This window comes from Schistocerca serialis, chromosome 4 (assembly GCF_023864345.2).
Source record: "Schistocerca serialis cubense isolate TAMUIC-IGC-003099 chromosome 4, iqSchSeri2.2, whole genome shotgun sequence".
Taxonomy (NCBI): Eukaryota; Metazoa; Arthropoda; class Insecta; order Orthoptera; family Acrididae; genus Schistocerca; species Schistocerca serialis.
In genome coordinates, this window is record NC_064641.1 from 220,387,598 (window position 1) to 220,407,353 (window position 19,756).

The 19,756-nt window shown below is 43.1% G+C and overlaps 1 protein-coding gene across 6 annotated transcripts in view; it reads left to right on the forward strand.

The window, feature by feature from the left end:
* The window catches only part of LOC126474018 (putative mediator of RNA polymerase II transcription subunit 12), a 951,360-nt gene that overhangs the window by 501,454 nt on the left and 430,150 nt on the right, over positions 1-19,756 (forward strand). For all 6 annotated transcript variants that reach the window (XM_050101418.1, XM_050101421.1, XM_050101420.1 and 3 more), the window contains one exon: positions 14,734-14,789. In XM_050101418.1, coding sequence (XP_049957375.1) covers positions 14,786-14,789 — 4 coding nt within the window. In that variant the 5' untranslated portion in view covers positions 14,734-14,785. The remainder of the gene's footprint in view (positions 1-14,733; positions 14,790-19,756) is intronic.

Consider the following 19,756-nt stretch of genomic DNA (forward strand, 5'->3'; position numbering starts at 1 on the left):
GACGCCATTCACGTTCAGATGCTGGCACACCTTTCTCCGGCGGGCAAAAGCTTCCTTCTTCGTACCTACAATCGCGTCTGGACCGAAGGTCAAGTCCCCATGTGTTGGCGTGACGCCGTTGTTCCTATACCCAAACCCGGGAAGGATAGACACCTTCCTTCTAGTTACCGCCCCATTTCTCTTACAAGCTGTGTCTGTAAGGTGATGGAGCGCATGGTTAATGCTCGGTTAGTCTGGATTCTTGAATCTCGACGACTACTTACTAATGTCCAATGCGGCTTTCGTCGCCGCCGCTCCGCTGTTGACCACCTTGTGACCTTGTCGACATTCATCATGAACAACTTTTTGCGAAGGCGCCAAACGGTAGCCGTGTTCTTCGACTTGGAGAAGGCTTATGATACCTGTTGGAGAGGAGGTATCCTCCGCACTATGCACAGGTGGGGCCTACGCGGTCGCCTGCCCCTTTTTATTGATTCCTTTTTAACGGATCGAAAGTTTAGGGTACGTGTGGGTTCCGTATTGTCCGACGTCTTCCTCCAGGAGAACGGCGTGCCTCAGGGCTCCGTCTTGAGCGTAGCCCTTTTTGCCATCGCGATCAATCCAATTATGGATTGCATTCCACCTAATGTCTCAGGCTCTCTCTTTGTCGATGACTTCGCGATCTACTGCAGTGCCCAGAGAACATGCCTCCTGGAGCGCTGCCTTCAGCGTCGTCTCGACAGCCTCTACTCATGGAGCGTGGCAAATGGCTTCCGGTTCTCTGAAGAGAAGACGGTTTGTATCAACTTTTGGCGATATAAAGCGTTCCTTCCGCCATCCTTACATCTCGGTCCCGTTGTTCTCCCATTCGTGGACACAACTAAGTTTCTAGGGCTCACATTGGACAGGAAACTTTGTTGGTCTCCACATGTCTCTTATTTGGCGGCCCGTTGTACACGTTCCCTTAATGTCCTCAGAGTTCTTAGCGGTTCATCTTGGGGAGCGGATCGCACTGTCCTGCTTCGCTTGTATCGGTCCATAGTCCGATCGAAACTGGATTATGGGAGCTTCGTCTACTCGTCCGCTCGGCCATCCCTCTTACGCCGGCTCAACTCCATCCACCATCGGGGGATACGTCTTGCGACCGGAGCCTTCTACACTAGTCCTGTCGAGAGTCTTTATGCTGAAGCTGCCGAGTTACCATTGACCTACCGGCGCGACATACTGCTGTGTCGGTATGCCTGCCGGCTGTTGTCTATGCCCGATCACCCCTCTTACAAGACCTTCTTCGCCGATTCTCTCGACCGTCAGTACGGGTTGTATGTGTCTGCCCTGCTGCCCCCCAGAGTCCGCTTCCGTCGCCTGCTTCGACAATTGGATTTTGCCCTCCCTACCACCTTCAGAGAGGGTGAGAGCCCGACACCACCTTGGCTCCAGGCTCCGGTTCATATTTATCTCGACCTCAGCTCACTCCTGAAGGAGGGTACTCCGGCTGCAGTGTATTGCTCACGGTTTGTCGAACTTCGTGCTCGACTTGCCGGTCACACCTTTATTTAAACCAATGGCTCCAAAACTGACGATGGTGTCGGCTGTGCCTTTGTCGTCGGGGCCGCCACCTTTAAATACCGGCTCCTCGACCAATGTTCGAGCTTTACGGCCGAGCTTTTTGCTCTCCATCAGGCCGTTCAGTATGCCCGCCGCCACCGCCATTCATCGTATGTACTCTGCTCTGACTCACTCAGTGCTCTTCAGAGCCTTGGAGCTCCCTATCCGGTCCATCCCTTGATTCAACGGATACAGCAGTCCCTCCATTCTTTCGCTGATAATGGTTCTCCTGTCAGCTTTCTGTGGGTTCCCGGACATGTAGGAGTGCCTGGGAATGAGGCTGCGGATGCCGCAGCCAAGGCTGCAGTCCTCCTGCCTCGGCCAGCCTCCCATTGTGTCCCGTCATCTGACGTTCGTGGGGCTGTTTGTAAGAGGCTTGTGTCGTTGTGGTGGGATGCTTGGTCATCCCTCCAAGGAAACAAGCTCCGGGCAGTTAAACCGCTCCCAACTGCTTGGACAACCTCCTCCCGACCATCTCGGCGAGAGGAGGTCCTTCTGACCAGGTTGCGGATTGGGCATTGCCGGTTTAGCCACCGCTACCTGCTCTCCGGTGACCCAGCCCCGCAGTGCCCTTGTGGTCAGGCATTAACAGTGCGCCATGTTTTATTGTCGTGTCCCCGTTTTAGTCAATTTCGTGTTGTCCTGTCCCTGCCATCTACTTTACCGGATGTTTTAGCTGATGACGCTCGAGCAGCTGCTCGTATTCTGCGTTTTATAACTTTAACTGGCTTGTCCAAAGACATTTAACCTTTTTACTTATTTTATCTGCATCTTTGTCAGGTCCTTCTGGTGTCCCCCCATCCCCTTGAGTTTTAGCAGATTACATGTGCTCTAACACCAGTGACTGGGCGCTAATGACCTCAGCAGTTGAGCGCCCTTAAACCCTACAAAAAAAAAAGCCCCACATATTGTCTACTAATCAACCACAATATTTGCTGCTAATGGTAACAGGAGGTTGGGACAGGAAGTATCCAATGGTGAGCACAGCATGACGCTACGAAGTGTAGTTGAACTGCTTAGTCGACGAGTAAATCACGACAGTACTACAGTGCTAGTGGCGTTGACTATAAGCAGAGCAATGGCAACGATAAAGATAGCAAATTTTGCATTATATCTAGAAAAACAGTTGCTAAAGTTGACATTTCGCAGAGTGAAAAGAAGAGGCCGATGAAATGTTAGGGTTTCTGCAAAATGAGTCAGTGGAATGTGTGCTGTCGTATTATACCCTCGACTATGCGGACAAGGTACATGACGAGTACAATGACGACGATACGTGATTAACAAGCGAAAGTGACATTAAAACAGATCTCGAGCCATGTAGTTAATCATCCCTGTTGGACAGGGAATCTCAAATCTCGTCTCCAGTGAAACGCAGTAAGGGACAATCGTTGTCCAAGGAGCGGGTATTATACTTAATTACGTACGTGGAAAACTATCCGCTGCTTAGCAAAAACAAAAAAACGAAAACAAAAAAGAACAGAATTCGAATAAGTCCGCAGCAATATAACAGTGTAGTAAATAATGAAAACTACGGATATTCAAGGGACTTCGGGGCTCACTGGTTACAAACAGTAGTGTTCGCATGTTTCAAGGAAGCTCGATACGATTTACAGGATGTGCGCGGCAGTGACCTACTACTTATGCACATCAAAGTCCACGCGACAGAGATTTCAGTGATTTCAAGGGAAACAGTGGATGGTTGCGTGACTTCAAACAGTGCTACAGAACTGGAAGACACGAAATAACGAAATTTCAAACAAAACGTCAACTTGGCGAACTGCTGAATCGGCTCGAAAATTTGTAGATTACATAAACAAAATTATCCCACTGTCCATTCAGGAATTTGTTTTCATCTCCTACCATTCGGGATTTGCGGAGGAAATTCATTTGATAGGAACACCGGAAATTAGAGGTACCAAGAGAGTAATACAACATCAACTAACATTAACGCCTTAACACATCTGTATACAATTATTCCGCCTATCTTGGTGATAAATTGGCTAGAAAGTTATTTACTGTGCTGCGAGAAGCTGGAGGTGCTCTGTCCCCAACGATTCTTTCTCGTGTGCGTGATCTTGCAAGGGCAGTACGGAATATTTGCGCCACTGTGAGCAAGAGTGGGAAAATAGGCGTAAGATAAGTACAGTTGTGGTATGAGCACTGCTTTTTGCCAATAGCTGGTCAAGATAACTTGCTTTTGCTTCATTCCTGGTCTGCGTATAAAAACCACACTCCTTCAGAGCTCCCTGAAAACTGTCAAATTGCAATTCATACCTCCGGGAAACATTGGAAAGATTCAGCCTCTGGATGTTTTTTTTTCCTGCCTATAAAACATATTGTCGCACTATCTGCAGCTAAGCCTTAAAGGATAGCCAGTTATACGATAAGCTCCACGATAAACTGTTTGGTGTTCAGTTGCATGTCATCACATTCCATCAGCTCTCATCACCCCGTGACAGCAGTATGATCCTATTTTTGAAGAGTGGATATCTAGCTGAACGTACTGCACGGTTGGAGTTTTTGATGGTGCAAAGCTTTGTGATCACTGAGGCGCGTAATTTTTTATTTGGTGCGCATGGTGCAAGTTAATGGTTTGTTTTGAACAGTTCCTGAATCTCGACGATGTCCATTTGTCACGTATAACACATGCGTCCCATAGTAGGTCGATCTTTGCACCTTGCGGACACTCATTTTCTCTCGCCCTCCTGATGCACATGAGGAGTCGTTAGCAGCTATAATTTCTCTTTTCATAATTCTTAACATAACACTTTCAAATGAGCCTTAGTAAGGTTTGAACTTGCGACCTCGCACTGAAGGGGGGGTCCCTTGTTAGTGACGTCACAACCAGCAAATTCTTCTTTCCACATGAATTCAAACGAGTCGTGTGAGATTATATTATTAAATTCATGTAGAAAGAATTGTCATTAAAACAGTCACAAACGCGTTCAAAATGATCAGCGAATATTCACATTCCTTTAAACAGTTCGTTTCCTGTTCCTCCCATGGCAATGGGCTGTGGGAGGATGGGGCTATATTTATGCTTGGAAGAACTTATTATATTTTAACATAGTCTATGATATTACTTTCGTTTTCCGAAAGATTTAAATATTTCGATTTCCGGATATTGAAAAGAAGTTCTACGTTACTGTACAATGGAACGCTAGCTGGAAATATGTTGGTATTAGATGCAACTACTGTATCTAAAATCCTTCATGTAAGTGGGCGGCGTCAATAATTATAACAGTATTTTCATTTGGCAACGTGATTTCAAGAAGCCAAGATGTCGAAGGAGGATGATCCTTATGTACTGACTGTGTCGGGTAAGATGCGGAGACGGTTGGAGGAGGGGACCAAACAGCGAGGTCATCGGTTACATCGGATTGCGGAAGGATGGGGAAGGAAGTCGGCCGGGCCCTTTAAAAGGAACTACCCCGGCCTTTGCCTGAAACGATTTATGGAAATCACGGAAAACGTAAATCAAGATGGCCGGATCGGGGTTTGAACCACCGTCCTCCCGAATGCGAGTCCACTGTGCTGACCACTGCACCACCTCTGTCGGTAATGCGGAGACGCTGGCTTGAAAGAGACACGAGGAGTACGAGGAAGGGCCTCCCTTGCCTGATGGACCGCTGCTCGAACTACGTGGCGGAGGGGGAGACCGCAAGTGTCCGGCACACCCAGGCTACCGCAAATGTCCGCGGTCGTAACAGTCCGGCATTCGTCGCGGCGTATTGCAGCTGTGTAATACAGCGTAATGTCCCAGCCAGCCTTATGGTTGTTGACGGCATTGCCTGCTGGTCGCACGAAGGGTGGGTCCACGTAAATATCAGCGCGGGCGACGCCGCAGGAGTGGTGCCGTCTGCACGGAGTTCGTCTCCATACTGTCTGGTGGGCGGTCAACCTTGCCTTCGAGACGAGAGACAAGCATTAAAAAAATTAGTCACGGTGAGCGGTAGAATAGGAGTCAGTATGACCTGTAAAAAGTGTATTACATAAAAACAAAGTGTACACGTAATGCAGCTTCAACGCCCGACACGACGAAGCTAGCCAAGTAAGGATTAATTCTGCAACGAAATCGCCACGGATGAAAGTAATAAAATACATAAATCTCGTTGCCGACCCCATTGGAAATGGACATACCATTGCCGTGACACTTTTTAACAGCGCTTTTTGTTAAATCTGTAAGGTGATATGGTAGGTAGTGATAGCCTTGGGAGAGCCAGCCCTGACAAAACTCTACCATCTGCTGAGCAAAATGTATGAGACAGGCGACATACCCTCAGACTTCAAGAAGAATATAGTAATTCCAATCCCAAAGAAAGCAGATGTTGACAGGTGTGAAAATTACCGAACTGTCAGTTTAATAAGTAACGGCTGCAAAATACTAACGCGAATTCATTACAGACGAATGGAAAAACTGGTAGAAGCCGACCTCGGGGAAGATCAGTTTGGATTCCGTAGAAATGTTGGAACACGTGAGGCTTTACTGACCCTAAGACTTATCTTAGAAGAAAGATTAAGGAAAGGCAAACCTACGTTTCTAGCATTTGTAGACTTAGAGAAAGCTTTTGACAATGTTGACTGGAATACTCTCTTTCAAATTCTAAAGGTGGCAGGGATAAAGTACAGGACACGAAAGGCTATTTACAATTTGTACAGAAATCAGAAGGCAGTTATGAGAGTAAAGGGGCATGAAAGGGAAGGAGTGGCTGGGAAGAGAGTGAGACAGGGTTGTAGCCTATCCACGACGTTATTCAATCTATATATTGAGCAAGCAGTAAAGGAAACAAAAGAAAAATTTGGAGTAGGAATTAAAATCCATGGAGAAGAAATAACAACTTTGAGGTTCGCCGATGACATTGTAATTCTGTCAGAGACAGCAAAGGACTTGGAAGAGCAGATGAACGGAATGGACATTGTCTTGAAAGGAGAATATAAGATGAACCTCAACAAAAGCAAAACGAGGATAATGGAGTGACTAATTCAGGTGATGATGTTGAGGGAATTAGATTAGGATATGAGACACTTCAAGTAGTAAAGGAGCTTTGCTGTTTGGGGAGCAAAATAACTTATGATAGTCGAAGAAGAGAGGATATAAAATGTAGACTGGCAATGCAAGGTAAGCGTTTCTGAAGAGAAATTTGTTAACATCGAGTATAGATTTGTCAGGAAGTCGTTTCTGAAAGTATTTGTATGGAGTGTAGCCATGTATGGAAGTGAAACATGGACGATAAATAGTTTAGACAAGAAGAGAACAGAAGCTTTCGAAACGTGGTGCTACAGAAGAATGCTGAAGATTAGATGGGCAGATCACATAACTAATGAGGAGATATTGAATAGAATTGGAGAGAAGAGAAATTTGTGGCACAGCTTGAGTAGAAGAAGGGATCGGTTGGTAGGACATGTTCTGAGGCATCAAGGGATCACCAATTTAGTATTGGAGGGCAGCGTGGAGTGTAAAAATCGTAGAGGGAGACCAAGAGATGAATACAATAAGCAGATTCAGAAGGCTGTATGCTGCAGTACGTACTGGGAGATGAAGCAGCTTGCACAGGATAGAGTAGCATGGAGATCTGCATCAAACCAGTCTCAGGACTGAAGACCACAACAACAACAACAACAACAACATAGTAGGTAATCAGATAAATAGGGTTGTTTTATCAAATCACATTACTCTCCTGCTGCAATAGACCTCCTTCAACTTGAAAAAAATTCCAGAAACGGTATAAAGCGTATGAAATAAAGCGGACTTTTTTGCCATTTTGAACTAGATATATCGATGTCTTACTCTGCGTATATCCCTGTATGCCATCCTGTGACTTGTGTGCCATTAGGCTGAAGATAACACACAGTTTTGTTTTACTTAGTCATATTCTAAAATATATGTCTGGAAACGCAGACATAAGACCGAATATCTTTGGAGATAACTAAAACAATATTTGTGGGCGTACGTTAACGTTTCCCTTAAACAGTCGTGTTTGTATTACATATTTATTGGACATAAAAGGCGTTCCCGTAAAAATCGTTGTGGTCTGAAACTATTATTTCTAAATGGTCCAAGTTATATTTTCTTGACAAAAGTTTAGCAGTTTATAGAAACACTAAAAGGTCACAAAGACTGTTGAAAAACCTTGTGCCTGTTATCCGATCGACAAATGGAGTTCTTGGACGTTTATTTGTGTTTAATAATTTGTTATCTTCGTATCTGCTGCTTACATGTAGAGTACGTGAGCTGCTCTTACCAACTACAGACTAACGGCAATGTGAATGTGGGTATGCGAGCAAGAAACAAAGCGACATTGATGCGTTTCAGAGACAACATTGGCGTTCTTTGTGATAAGAAGCCTCTCCACCTAAAATCGAAGTTAAACTGCGCAATGGTGAGGCCAGATGCATTATATGGAACCGACTGTGATGAACACTCACTACATTTCTTGGAAATGCAGACACTGAGAAGATCATTAAGCATTTCCCTGCTCGACCACATCAACAACAGAACGATCCGACAAGTAGTTAGTCACCCAAATCAATGATGAGATGCAAGAATTGAGACTTCGTTGGTATGGGCACGTCATAGGGACACTGCCGACTTCTGTTATCAATTCAGTCACTCATCTGTCAAGGGCCGTAGACAACGTGGAAGACGTAAATTACGGTGGCTTGGCGTTATGAACACAGATCTAAGGTAAAGAAGCCTAAATCCACAGGAAGCATTATACCGTAAGAAATGGCGTGCGTTGGCCCGAAAGCAGAGCCGTCCCAACGGGAAGGCGTTGAGGAGAACTAGAGTATTTTATCAATTTCGGAGCTATATAATCTCATGGTCGATCGATGAACTACAAGAAACGATCCCTGAGAGGATAAACATAAAGTAAAGGTCAGATGAACATAAGGTTGGAAATGGATTCCAAAGGAGGTACAACCACTTGGACGTGGAGGTGAAATATCTTTGAGAAGATGGATTTCATTGATTGAAAGCATGTATGAGAATACACCAGGCAAGTGAGAATTTTCTGTCTGTACTAGTGTTTCAGCTCTACATTTGAGAGAGCAGTGATCCGGAGCACAATCATATAAGTAACCACATTAGGGTAAAGTGCCCGATTTTCGGATGGTGATCTAATTCCGGATAGATGGATATTTTTCTCCCTGGACAGTGCTGCCGATGTGGAAACTAGCCGAAATTCTTGTGCTTCCGCTGTTTTAGTGACCTGCTAACTGCCGAGCGCATCAGTCGCTTTCCGTACTCGCACTTGATTTTTTTTTCGTAATATCTAACATTTCAATTTAACATTTTGTAGACACAGCGTAAGCTTCACAGCTGCGTAGTGAGTAGTTCGATATTTTATTTATTAGCGATATATCATATTTAATAAAACTTGTGAGTAGTTTTTAAATTCAGTAATTCATTACATGTTTCGGAAGTTCGGCCTTGTTTGTCAAGTGGCAGAGGTGCCTAATTTCGGATGCTGCTAGGCTGCCTATTGTCGGCCATCTGACAAATGCGCCCCTTTATTGATTTCGCTTTCATTTTTTTTTTTTTTTAAGGAGATGGCTGAAGAAGAAAGTATAGTGTTAGGCAGAGGAAAATATGAGTAAGGCAATGGAAGCCATTAGAAATAAAAAAGGAATTCTTAAAGGTGTCCAAAGTGTTTAAAGTGCCAAAATCTGCACTTTTAGCTTACGTGTAAAAGCAGGAAACTTGGAAGAGAAACTGGACTCTAGGATAGGTAGATAATGTGCTTTAGGAAGAGCGTTCAGCCCAAGACAAGTTAAAATGCAAAAGGACAGTTTTAGAGGAACTATGAGAATCTTCAAAAGGGGAAAACATCAAAACATCCAACCCAAAGGCCAGCCAGAAAACAACAAAGGTGGCGGAAACGAGAAGGCGACAAAGAAAATCGCCGTTTGAGTTGTCGTCTGCTGAGGATTCCGAAAGTATTGTTCCCCTTGTCTCGACAGATGATGAAGAGAGTACAGATGAGGGATGCATCTATTGTTCTGCACTATACCAAGAAGATAATTCTGGAGAAGATCGGATAATGTGTTTAGGATGTTTGCGTTGGGTACATGAACTGCATGCTGCGACTGAGAAACATGGCTCGAGTACGGACAAATGTGAAAACTGCAAATATAGTCTTAGCGTAGTTATACGTGTATAATTATTGCACTCTAACTGGAATATCCCAACATTACTTTTTGTACTAAGACAATATTCTTTCACTCTAAAAATGAACAGGTTTCTTTGACATAAATTATGAAATGTAACCTCCTAACTTCAGCCATAAAAGATTTATATATAACCAAAATGTATTTGGTTTTAACACGCCATTTTCGGGGGCTTTCAGCTTATTTTTAACCAACCGTATACTTAGATTGCCTTAGCTATTCCAAAACAGGGCAGCTTAACCCACCTTTCCTACTACCGAAAGCACGTCTTCCACCTAGGGAGGCAGCGTCGCTCGCAGGAAGTGCAGATATGCTTCGTCTCCGTGTCGTTGTCAAAGGATGATTGGTCCCACGATGTAGTTGCCAATAATTCTCGCCCAAACACTGAGGCTGAACCAGTGCTGATGATTCGCTGCGACCTTACCACGTACATGTAGGTGGGTGTTGTGAAGATTGACGACTTCACCTCCTCACAAAGGCAGCTTAAACTGTGAATAAGGCGAGTGACAGAAATCCCAGCACCGTGATTGTCTATGCGACGAACAAACGACAAAACCGTTGCTGCGGAGGAATTCCGTAACTTAACAAGGCCTGCAAGCGTTGTAAGTCGTGGGGTCAAGTACGGAGAATGTTCCACGTGGTCGTCTGGCTTCCCCACGCTGCTGGACCACCTGGCTGATGCTGATACGTTAGGTCACTGTCGGAGATCTTTTATCTCCACATTAAAGTGGGTGTACCTACCTTGGAAATCATTTCCGGCCGTATGTACATAAGACCTGTTTTGCTTCTTGTTCTCTCAGGGATCGATTCCTGGGTTGGTCCCCATTTAGGAAAATAATACTGTATTATTAGTGATTTTTTTCCTTGAAGCTTCCACGTTTAAATGCACGGATAAATAAGATTTTTTATAATACAAGTAAAAATTAACGTAAGTCTCCTTCAATAGTTATGCCCTTGATTACCAAAAGATGCAAAGACCTCCTGAAAGAATAGGAACCGTCTGCTAGAAAGCTTACTAGCTTATTATTTGCTTCCAGTTTGGAGTGATAATGATTAATCTTACAATCATTAAGTATAGAATATTTCATTGGACCCAATAATGTTTAGCCATTAGTTCAAACTTGTGCCCATTAAGCATCATCTAATGGGAGATACTGTGGAATTATTATCTACATCTACATACATACTCCGCAATCCACCATACGGTGCGTGGCGGAGGGTACCTCGTACCACAACTAGCATCTTCTCTCCCTGTTCCACTCCCAAACAGAACGAGGGAAAAATGACTGCCTATATGCCTCCGTGCGAGCCCTAATCTCTCTCATCTCATCTTTGTGGTCTTTCCGCGAAATGTAAGTTGGCGGCAGTAAAATTGTACTGCAGTCAGCCTCAAATGCTGGTTCTCTAAATTTCCTCAGTAGCGATTGACGAAAAGAACGCCTCCTTTCCTCCAGAGACTCCCACCCGAGTTCCTGAAGCATTTCCGTAACACTCGCGTGATGATCAAACCTACCAGTAACAAATCTAGCAGCCCGCCTCTGAATTGCTTCCATGTCCTCCCTCAATCCGACCTGATAGAGATCCCAAATGCCCGAGCAGTACTCAAGAATAGGTCGTATTAGTGTTTTATAAGCGGTCTCCTTTACAGATGAACCACGTTGTTGTTGTTGTTGTTGTGGTCTTCAGTCCTGAGACTGGTTTGATGCAGCTCTCCATGCTACACATATTCCCAAAATTCTACCAATGAACCGAAGACGACTATCCGCTTTCCCCACAACAGCCATTACATGTTCGTCCCACTTCATATCGCACTGCTATGTTACGCCCAAATATTTAATCGACGTGACTGTGTCAAGCGCTACACTACTAATGGAGTATTCAAACATTACGGGATTCTTTTTCCTATTCATCTGCATTAATTTACATTTACCTATATTTAGAGTTAGCTGCCATTCTTTACACCAATCACAAATCCTGTCCAAGTCATCTTGTATCCTCCTGTCACTCAACGACGACACCTTCCCGTACACCACAGCATCATCAGCAAACAGCCGCACATTGCTATCCAACCTACCCAAAAGATCATTTATGTAGATAGAAAACAACAGCGGACCTACCACACTTCCCTGGGGCACTCCAGATGATACCCTCACCTCCGATGAACACTCACCATAGAGGACGTTACTTTCTCAATTTCCGATGCGAAGAATCATTTACCAAAAATCTTTGTCCAACTAGTTTTTTTCTCACTATTCAAGAAACGTAAAACCCATAAATTCATTTGACAATGGAATCCAAGTTTTTGAAAAAGTAATGGTATAACTATGTTAAGCACGACATAAACCGTTTGGATGTTTCATTTTTGTTGTGAATAAGAAACAGTCTTCTTTTCCTAAACTGATTTAATATGTTAGATATGTTGTATGTCAATAATATACGTCAGTTATTTGCCTATCTACTCGAGACCCAAGAATACAATATATCGTCTGTTTGCATAGCATCTGTAACTTGTTGCAATAAGCTTAAAGATGGAGAAATCAATAATAATTGATCTCTGTGTCTGTATACGTGGGCATCCTGAAAAGTAGTGCTTCCAATTTTTTTATGTGAAGACTCTTAAATCTCTTTAAATAAGTCAAACGTTATTAACATTATACATCTTCATACTTCATGTCTACATATTTGTAGCGTTTAACATGGCGGTGTGTAATATAACTGTGCCGGTGCGGGAGAAACAGCGTGTTGTAGTAGAGTTTCGAAACTGAAGAGTTCCTTCACACATGCAGCATGCACTCTCCTTCAGCGAGATAATTCCAGCCCACACACGAGCGCTGCGACATCTGCAACAATTCGACGCCTTGGATTCACTGACATTGATCATTCCCCATACAGTCCCGACGTGGCCCTATCCGATTTTCATCTGTTTCCAAAACTTAAAGAACACCTTCGAGGACTTTGCTTTTTGCTAGTCATGAAGCTGTTAAAGCATAGATGAGGTTGTGGCTCAGTCAACAGAGCCAAACATTGTACAGTGACAGTGTCAACAAACTGGTCTCATTGGGACAAATCTGTGAGTCACCAGAGTGACTATGTAGAGAAATCAATATGTAGACTTGAAGAATATTGTAGATAATGAAAACTGCACCAGTTGCTTGTGTTCTGAGGCATACCACAAGGCGTTTCGAGAATTTATTCTCATTTTCGAGTGTTTGCGCATTTGTTTATAGTAGTATATTTGGTGATGTTTGCATGTGGGATGTTCTGCCTCTCATGCAGTCTAACCGCAAAAAGATGCGAGAGAAGTAAAAAATCACACATGTAAACATCACCAAACATGTTCATGTAAACAAATGCACTTGAAAATAAAGAATAAATTATCGAAACACCTTGTGATAACCATTAAAACATTAGTAACTGTAGCAGTTTTCATTATTTGAATCATGAATGACGCAGTTGCAGAAGTTGCTGAAATATCTAGTATGATGAAAGAACTGAAGAATAGTGACTTAGCGTATTAATAATGTTTGTTTTATTCGAAAAGGATTAAGAGTTGTCGCATAAAAAATTTGGAGTCATTACTTTTCAGCACGACCTCAGATTATCACAAAGTTGTCATGCGGTGTAGGACGGAGGGTACCATGGTACCCTACTAGTTATTTCCTTTCCTATTCCACTCGCAAATGGAGCGAGGGAAAGACGACAGTCTATAGGCCTCCGTACGACTCCTAATTTCTCTTATCCTCGTGGCCCTTAACGCGAAATCGAAATTTACGTTGGCGGCAGTAGAATGGTCCTGCAGTCAGCCGCAAATGCCTCTTCTCTAAATTTTCTCAGTACTACTTATTTGCATGTCTGAAGGAACAGACCTTGGTGACAATCCACAGTTGTACGAAGTAGTTCAAAATTTATTCGGCGATTGAGAATTCTTTGACATCGGCTATACTGGCTGTAGCTGTGCTACCTGCTAGTGACAGAAAATTTGTGCAGGACCCGGGCCTCGAATCTGGATTTACCGTTTATGTAAGCGGTCGCCTTAACCTGTTCGGGTATCTGCGAACACTCCCCGGACCGACCAAAACCACCATACGTCACACTGTCTACGTCATTACGCCACAGTCCACAACATTCATCACTTACTATTCACCAACAGTATTCGCAGATTAGCAGGCCACCTAAGGTGTGTTCTTTCGGACACGTGATGAGTATTAAGACTAGACGGGCATACGACAACAATAACAGCAACATTGGTCTCGAGTCGTCGTAGTTTCATTTCCCTGGCGTGGCTATCAAATTATGTTAGTGAGTATTAGCTGATGAATATATTGGATTATGGCGTGACCCAGGTTCAAAAATGGCTCTGAGCACTATGGGACTTAACTGCTGCGGGCATCAGTCCCCTAGAACTTAGAACTACTTGAACCTAACTAACCTAAGGACATCACACACATTCATGCCCGAGGCAGGATTCGAATCTGCGACCGCGGACTGAAGGGCCTAGAACCGCTCGGCCACAGCGGCCGGCTGGTGGAGATCCCAAACACTCGAGTAGCAGTCGGTAATTGGACGTACAAGTATTATGCAGGCGGCCTCCTTTATAGACGAAGTACGCTTTTCTAAAATTCCCCCAATAAACTGAAGCCGACCATTGGCCTTCCTTACTATCGCCCTTAAGTGATCATTCCATTTAGATCGCTTTACAACGTTACACCTGGATATCTAATCGACGCCTCTGTGTCAAGCAACACACTATCAATCCTGTACTCGAAAATTACGGCTTTGTTTTTCCTATTCAACTGCATTAATTTAAATTTTTCTACATTTCGAGCAATCTGCCGTTATTTACACCAAATAGAGGTTCTGAAATATGAATAAATCTCCTTCAACGTTTCTATAAGTGATAGTTATTGATTTTGCTGTACTTGGATATAGTATATGAAAGATAATAAAGACCTTACAGATTCAATATTTTCTTTTTTTCAGGCGCACTTTGGCAGAAAGTTCAAACAGTCGCAGTCCTTGGTTCGCCTTCTCAATGGGTATGTAATAAAAATAAAGACAAATAATCTCGTTTATTGTGACGCTTTTCCAAAAGTAAATCAAAAAACGCTATTCTTTTGTCATATGATTGTCATGTCGATGTCTCCCGACCCATCTATATTATTATTAATCATATGGCACACAAAAGAGTTTCTCAATCATAAGAGCCGCTACACATATTATTGTTAAACTATTTATTTTATTTAACGTGATGTGATTAGGGCCATCAGACCTTCTCTACCACAGGATTAGTGTTAAGACATATACAGTAGTAACTTTTTTGCATCATGGTTACATAAGAAATAACACTTTTAATATAACAAATTGTATTAAACCTATCCACGTGTGTGGGACAATTGAGTAAATAATACTTACTGTGAACTAATAAAGTTAATACTGGCAGTACTTCTGTTGCTGTTACTGTTGCCCCTTAATAATAATAATAATAATAATAATAATAATAATAATAATAATAATAGACCCCGTGGAGGCCCAGGAAAAGAATAGGACTCTGGTATGTTCTGCCAGTCGTAAAAGGCGACGAAAAGATCAAAACACTAATAGGGCTAACCCCCCTTTTAGTGTGATTACTTGGTTCAGGACAGAACTAATGAAGCCTCGGACAAGTGCTGTCATGGTCGGGGACGACGCTTGAACCCTATACCCGTCCACAATGGTAACGACACTGCTAGCCACACGGCAAATGATTTAAATCCAAATAGAGGTGTTTTGCAGGATATGCTTCCTGCAACCACTCTAGAAGGAAAACAAAGGCGAGGATGAGATGGTCAGATGAAGTTAACGGATACCTCATATTCTGTTATTACCAAGCAACATACGTAGGAACCAACACAACTGGATACAGATCACAAGTATACACAACATTTATTACCAGATACCCAGAATTAAAATTTTTAACAGAACAACGACTAGCTGATCAGATCCGTGTAATAATCAAAAATAACAAACAGGATACCCCAGTCAGAATTAGAAAACATTAAACAACAAGTACAACAAATACTGGAACAAAATAATGTGCAATCAGAAGAAGAAGAAAATACAGTAATGGACTCAAACATCCCAGAGCAAACAAACAAAGAACACGCATCAATTAAACAATCAGAGGAAAACGAAATCTTAAGACAGCCACCAGAACAAGCACAAATAGAACATGAAGTGACACACATGTTAGATATAGAAGAAAAATTTCAGTTGACATATATAGAATACAAAGACACAAATACAGACATTAGACCATTCTTGCATAGACCACCAAATAACCCACAAATTGAAACAACAATAACAACTATCAACACAATCATACACAACAAAATAAATGAAAATACAACTATGGAAGAGTTACAACTATTGGTGTATGTAGGAGCACTCACTACACTAAATATACACACTAGGCATAGATCATAACCAACAAACACACAGAAGAAGCTCACAAAACCAGCATGGCAACACAGGCTATTGATAAGAATAGAAAAACTGATAAAAGGCATTGGACAGCTAACACAATTTATAAGAAATGAAATATCAGAAAAAAAACGAAAAAGGTTAGGTAAAATATCACAGCAAGAAGCGATAGAGCAATTAGATGAAAAGAAGCTGAAATTACAAGCACTGGCCAAACGACTTAGAAGATACAAAAAAAGTGAAAATAGAAGGAAACAAAACCAAACATTCAACACAAACCAAAAGAAATTTTACCAGACAATAGATAACACACACATTAAAATAGACAATCCACCAAACATAACAGACATGGAACACTTCTGAAGCAACATATGGTCAAATCCGGTACAGCATAACAGGCATGCACAGTGGATACAAGCAGAAACAGACGCATACAAGATGATACCACAAATGCCTGAAGTGACAATTTTGCAACATGAAGTCACCCGAGCAATTAATTCTACTCACAATTGGAAAGGCCCTGGAGAAGATAAAATAGCAAATTTCTGGCTAAAGAAGTTCACCTCAACACATTCACATTTAACTAAATTATTTAACAGTTACATTGCAGACCCATACACATTCCCTGAAACACTTACACATGGAATAACTTATCTGAAACCTAAATATCAAGCAGACACAGCAAACCCAGCTAAATATCGCCCCATAACATGGCTACCAGCAATATACAAAATATTAACTTCAGTCATTACACAGAAATTAATGACACATACAACACAGAACAAAATTATAAATGAAGAACAAAAAGGCTGTTGCAAACGAGCACGAGGATGTAAAGAGCAACTGATAATAGATGCAGAGGTGACATATCAAGCTAAAACTAAACAAAGGTCGCTACACTACGCATACATTGATTACCAAAAAGCTTTTGATAGTGTACCCCACTCATGGTTACTACAAATATTGGAAATATACAAAGTAGATCCTAAATTGATACAGTTTCTAAACATAGCACTGAAAAATTGGAAAACCACACTTAATATCCAAACAAATTCAAATAATATCACATCACAGCCAATACAGATTAAGCGTGGAATATACCAAGGAGACTCATTAAGTCCTTTCTGGTTCTGCCTTGGTCTGAACCCACTATCCAACATGCTAAATAATACAAATTATGGATACAATACTACTGGAACATACCCACACAAAATCACACATTTGCTATACATGGGTGATCTAAAACTACTGGCAGCAACAAATCAACAACTCAACCAGTTACTGAAGATAACAGAAGTATTAAGCAATGATATAAATATGGCTTTTGGAACAGACAAATGTAAGCAAAATAGCATAGTCAAGGGAAAACACACTTAACAAGAAGATTACATATTGGATAACCACAGCGACTGCATAGAAGCGATGAAAAAAACAGATGCCTATAGATATCTAGGATACAGAAAAAAAATAGGAATAGATAATACAAATATTAAAGAAGAACTAAAAGAAAAATATAGACAAAGGCTACCAAAAGTACTGAAAACAGAATTGACACCAAGAAACAAGACAAAAGCTATAAATACTTATGCCATACCAATACTGACCTACTCATTTGGAGTAGGGAAATGGAGTAACACAGACCTAGAAGCACTCAATACACTTACACGATCAGAATGCCACAAATATAGAATACATCACATACATTAAGCAACAGAAAGATTCACATTAAGCAGAAAGGAAGGAGGAAGGGGATTTATCGACATAAAAAATCTACGTTATGGACAGGTAGACAATTTAAGAGAATTCTTTATAGAACGAGCAGAAACTAGCAAAATACACAAAGCAATCACTCATATAAATACATCGGCTACACCATTGCAATTTAATAACCACTTCTACAACCCTTTAGATCACATAACATCAACAGATACGAAAAAAGTAAATTGGAAAAAGAAGACACTACATGGCAATCACCCGTATCATCTAACACAGCCACACATCGATCAAGACTCATCCAACACATGGCTAAGAAAAGGCAATATATACAGTGAGACGGAAGGATTCATGATTGCAGTACAGGATCAAACAATAAACACCAGATATTACAGTAAGCATATTATTAAAGATCCCAATACCACAACAGATAAATGCAGACTTCATAAACAACAAATAGAAACAGTAGATCACATCACAAGCGGGTGTACAATACTAGCAAATACAGAATACCCCAGAAGACATGACAATGTAGCAAAAATAATACACTCCTGGAAATGGAAAAAAGAACACATTGACACCGGTGTGTCAGACCCACCATACTTGCTCCGGACACTGCGAGAGGGCTGTACAAGCAATGATCACACGCACGGCACAGCGGACACACCAGGAACCGCGGTGTTGGCCGTCGAATGGCGCTAGCTGCGCAGCATTTGTGCACCGCCGCCGTCAGTCTCAACCAGTTTGCCGTGGCATACGGAGCTCCATCGCAGTCTTTAACACTGGTAGCATGCCGCGACAGCGTGGACGTGAACCGTATATGCAGTTGACGAACTTTGAGCGAGGGCGTATAGTGGGCATGCGGGAGGCCGGGTGGACGTACCGCCGAATTGCTCAACACGTAGGGCGTGAGGTCTCCATAGTACATCGATGTTGTCGCCAGTGGTCGGCGGAAGGTGCACGTGCCCGTCGACCTGGGACCGGACCGCAGCGACGCACGGATGCACGCCAAGACCGTAGGATCCTACGCAGTGCCGTAGGGGACCGCACCGCCACTTCCCAGCAAATTAGGGACACTGTTGCTCCTGGGGTATCGGCGAGGACCATTCGCAACCGTCTCCATGAAGCTGGGCTACGGTCCCGCACACCGTTAGGCCGTCTTCCGCTCACGCCCCAACATCGTGCAGGCCGCCTCCAGTGGTGTCGCGACAGGGGTGAACGGAGGGACGAATGGAGACGTGTCGTCTTCAGCGATGAGAGTCGCTTCTGCCTTGGTGCCAATGATGGTCGTATGCGTGTTTGGCACCGTGCAGGTGAGCGCCACAATCAGGACTGCATACGACCGAGGCACGCAGGGCCAACACCCGGCATCATGGTGTGGGGAGCGATCTCCTACACTGGCCGTACACCACTGGTGATCGTCGAGGGGACACTGAATAGTGCACGGTACATCCAAACCGTCATCGAACCCATCGTTCTACCATTCCTAGACCGGCAAGGGAACTTGCTGTTCCAACAGGAGAATGCACGTCCGCATGTATCCCGTGCCACCCAACGTGCTCTAGAAGGTGTACGTCAACTACCCTGGCCAGCAAGATCTCCGGATCTGTCCCCCATTGAGCATGTTTGGGACTGGATGAAGCGTCGTCTCACGCGGTCTGCACGTCCAGCACGAACGCTGGTCCAACTGAGGCGCCAGGTGGAAATGGCATGGCAAGCCGTTCCACAGGACTACATCCAGCATCTCTACGATCGTCTCCATGGGAGAATAGCAGCCTGCATTGCTGCGAAAGGTGGATATACACTGTACTAGTGCCGACATTGTGCATGC